This window comes from Aplysia californica, unplaced genomic scaffold (assembly GCF_000002075.1).
Source record: "Aplysia californica isolate F4 #8 unplaced genomic scaffold, AplCal3.0 scaffold00870, whole genome shotgun sequence".
Taxonomy (NCBI): Eukaryota; Metazoa; Mollusca; class Gastropoda; order Aplysiida; family Aplysiidae; genus Aplysia; species Aplysia californica.
The window spans coordinates 160,046-163,253 of NW_004798140.1; the positions used below are offsets into that span (position 1 = coordinate 160,046).

Consider the following 3,208-nt stretch of genomic DNA (forward strand, 5'->3'; position numbering starts at 1 on the left):
GAGAGAGAGAGAAAGAGAGAGAGATGGACGAAAAGATAATTGATAGGAAAGAAGGAGCCAACCGCAAACCACCCACACGCATGTAGAGAGAGGTCTTTTCGTTAACAGGTCTAAGCAAGAGATTTATGACTGAAGATTTGCTGCAGCGTGGAAAAGAAATTTCAAACGGATAACATTTTCTTCAAGTAAAACCTGTCTTTGTCATTTTTTAGAATGAAATGTACAAATACTACTTATAAATTTTATGTATCTATCCGTGTCCATAGGGTTTAATTCCGAGAATCAACTCATTTTGTCAGCGCATCTCACAAATAGTATAAACTTATTTATTACGTCCTTGAACCACTCACGCGATAGCAGCCACCGACCACCCACACGAGAGCAGCCACCGACCACCCACACGATAGAAACCCTCCAACACGAGAGCACCCTCCGACCACCCACCTTTTGCCCAGTCTGGGTAGTGTTTGGCGATGTAGGCCAGCGCATACAGGTAGTAACCCAGGTGGAAATGATGGTCGTTGTAGTAGGGGAAGCCGTAGTCCACGCCCCAATCCACGGTCTGGGAGCTGGTGGCCCGGAGGTACAGCCCGCCCCACACTGTGTCGTAGTGGAACTTCCACATGTTGTCAAGGCTGTCTGGTACAAGGAAAATCAATCAATCAATCAACCAATCAATCACTCAATCAAAATCAATTAATCGATCAATCAATCAATCAATCAATCAATCAATCAATCAATCAATCAATCAATCAATCAATCAATCAAGGAATTAATCAATCAATCAATCAACCGATCAAAGGAAAAAAAAAGAAAAAGATAGAAATGAAGAAAGGAAGAAAAAAAAAGAAAAATATAAAGGTAGATATCCGGGTGTTTTTACGTCACAATTGACCGAACTTAAATAATAATTCACAATCCGGTGTTTCGACTCTGCCTCTTGTTAGGCCCAGTCCGGGCTGAGAGGGATGCACCATCCCAGCAAGGTAAGTCTTCAGTTTCCAAGAACACTCAAGCTTTAGACGTCACCAAACTTTGGCGTCCACTATCTCCCTAATTTGTTACCCTGGCACCCGGAACCCCCCCCCCCAACCTCCCCCACCTCCCCTTCAGTCCCTGACGTCTGGACTTGTATGTAATTATTTCTAGTAGGGGAAGCTGTAGTCCAGGCCCCAATCCACGGTCTGGGAGCTGGTGGCCCGGAGGTACAGCCCGCCCCACACCGTGTCGTAGTGGAACTTCCACATGTTGTCAAGGCTGTCTGGTACATTGAACATAAATAAATAAATAGATAAATAGATAAATCAATAAAAACATAAATAAATGAATACATTATACATTAGTTTTGGTTTAAGTAAGGTTTTACACGGCGCTCTCAACTGCATACTAAGGTCATATGAGAGCCAAGGGGTGAATGTCAACAGAGAAGTCCAAACGGGGATCGGGCTTACTCTGCTCACCTCTCTAGCCTCAACAGCACAAAGTCTGCTTCGATTATCAAGGCAACCCGGTAATAATAGTTCACAAGAGAGTGACAAACATACAAAAGAAGTAGAGGAGTAATGATGATAGTAAGGATGAGGAAAGAAAAAGCAGCATTTCCCCTATGTTGTTCCGGCACAGTATGAGCATGGCATTGATAAATCATCCCAGTTACAATTCTATTGTGCATAAGAACACATTAATATATTATGGCTATCATCACTATCAAGAGCCAGATCGGCGGCAGACATCGGCGATCATGGTTCTCCATTTATTCCTTTGCTCGGATGCTCTTAAAAAAGCTACGTTACCCTTCTCTTTCCCCCTTACCCGTCTGTTTAGTTTCTCTAAGCAGGTTGCTCTGGGCCTACTTCTGCCTCGATTGCCTTCAATTTCGCTAGTGAGAGCTAGATGTTCAAGACCTTTCTGTTTATTCAGGTTTCCCAAAAATAGACATAAAGGTCTTGAACACGCTATAACACGCTTTGTTTTTCCTGTTATCACAGAGAAATTCCTGAACTTACTACACCCGTCGACCTTGAGCTCTCAGCCATTCTCTCCAAACTCTCTCAAGTTGATAGACTTTTCAGTTTTTGGATAATAATAATAATAATGATACAAGTAAGAACATGTTTCTGTTTCCAAAGAAAAAACTTTTACTGTAAGAACATGTTTCTGTTTCCAAAGAAAAAACTTTTACTGTAAGAACATGTTTCTGTTTCCAAAGAAAAAACTTTTACTCTCTACCAACCTTGATCCCTGAGCTATTTCTCCAAACAGTAAGAAGCGTTTTCATTCCTGGAGATTTTAATACAGATCTATGATTATATCACACATTTATTTTCTGTTTTTAAAGAGAAACAACTCAAGCTTACCGACTTTGAGCCAAGAGCTATTTCTCCAAATAGTCGTTTGTTGACAAGGCTGTTAGGGCTGGGCAATGAGTCGTTTTAGCAAAAATCCGGATAACATGTTAGTGCACCTCTTCGGCTAATAATATGATATGAACCGCTTCGGCAAATAGGTTAGAACCACTTCAACAACCGGGTTAGCACTCCTTCAACAAATGGATGCACCCTCTTCGGCAAACGGGTCAGGCAAGCGAGTTCAATAGTCTGAATTCGGATAACGTTTCATTGAGAATTATCCGGTTATCCCTATAGGTTATCCGGATTTTGCCCACCTCAAAAGGCTGCTAGTTTTTGGATATAGTGATACAAGTCCTAGTGTCTGGCTGTAAAAAAACACTTTTTTGTTTTGTTTTCAAAGAGATACGTTTCCTCTCCACCGACCTTGAACCCGGAGCCATTTCTCCAAACAGTTCTTGATGGAGTGCTTTTTCCCTGATATTATAATACTTGTCTATGATTGTAACACGATTATTTTCTGTTTCAAAGAAAAAGTCCCGAACTCATTACATCTACCAACCTTGTACCCGGAGCCATTTCTTCAGTCATTGTCCAAGACAGTTTCTTAATTCTAGGGTTTTTAAATACTGGTCTATGGTTAAAGTACACATGTATTTTCTTTTTCTCAAAAAGAAACATTTGAATTCACAACATCTACCGACCTTGAACCCGGAGCCATTTCTCCAAACAGTTCTTGATGGAGGTGTCGGTCTTGTGGTGGTGGTCAGTGCCGAAGGCGCGCGAGATGCTGGCCAGTCGAGTGGACATGCCCAGCGCTTTCCCGCCGTTGTAGCTGTCTGTGTGGGCGCAGTAGGAGT

The 3,208-nt window shown here is 42.0% G+C and overlaps 1 protein-coding gene across 1 annotated transcript in view; it reads right to left on the reverse strand.

Annotated features, from left to right (window-relative positions):
- The window catches only part of LOC101848923, a gene marked incomplete at its 5' end in the record, with an annotated part of 22,477 nt that overhangs the window by 8,073 nt on the left and 11,196 nt on the right, over positions 1–3,208 (reverse strand). Inside the window, 2 exon segments of the mRNA XM_035972833.1 lie at positions 445–639; positions 3,053–3,206. Coding sequence (XP_035828726.1) covers positions 445–639; positions 3,053–3,206 — 349 coding nt within the window.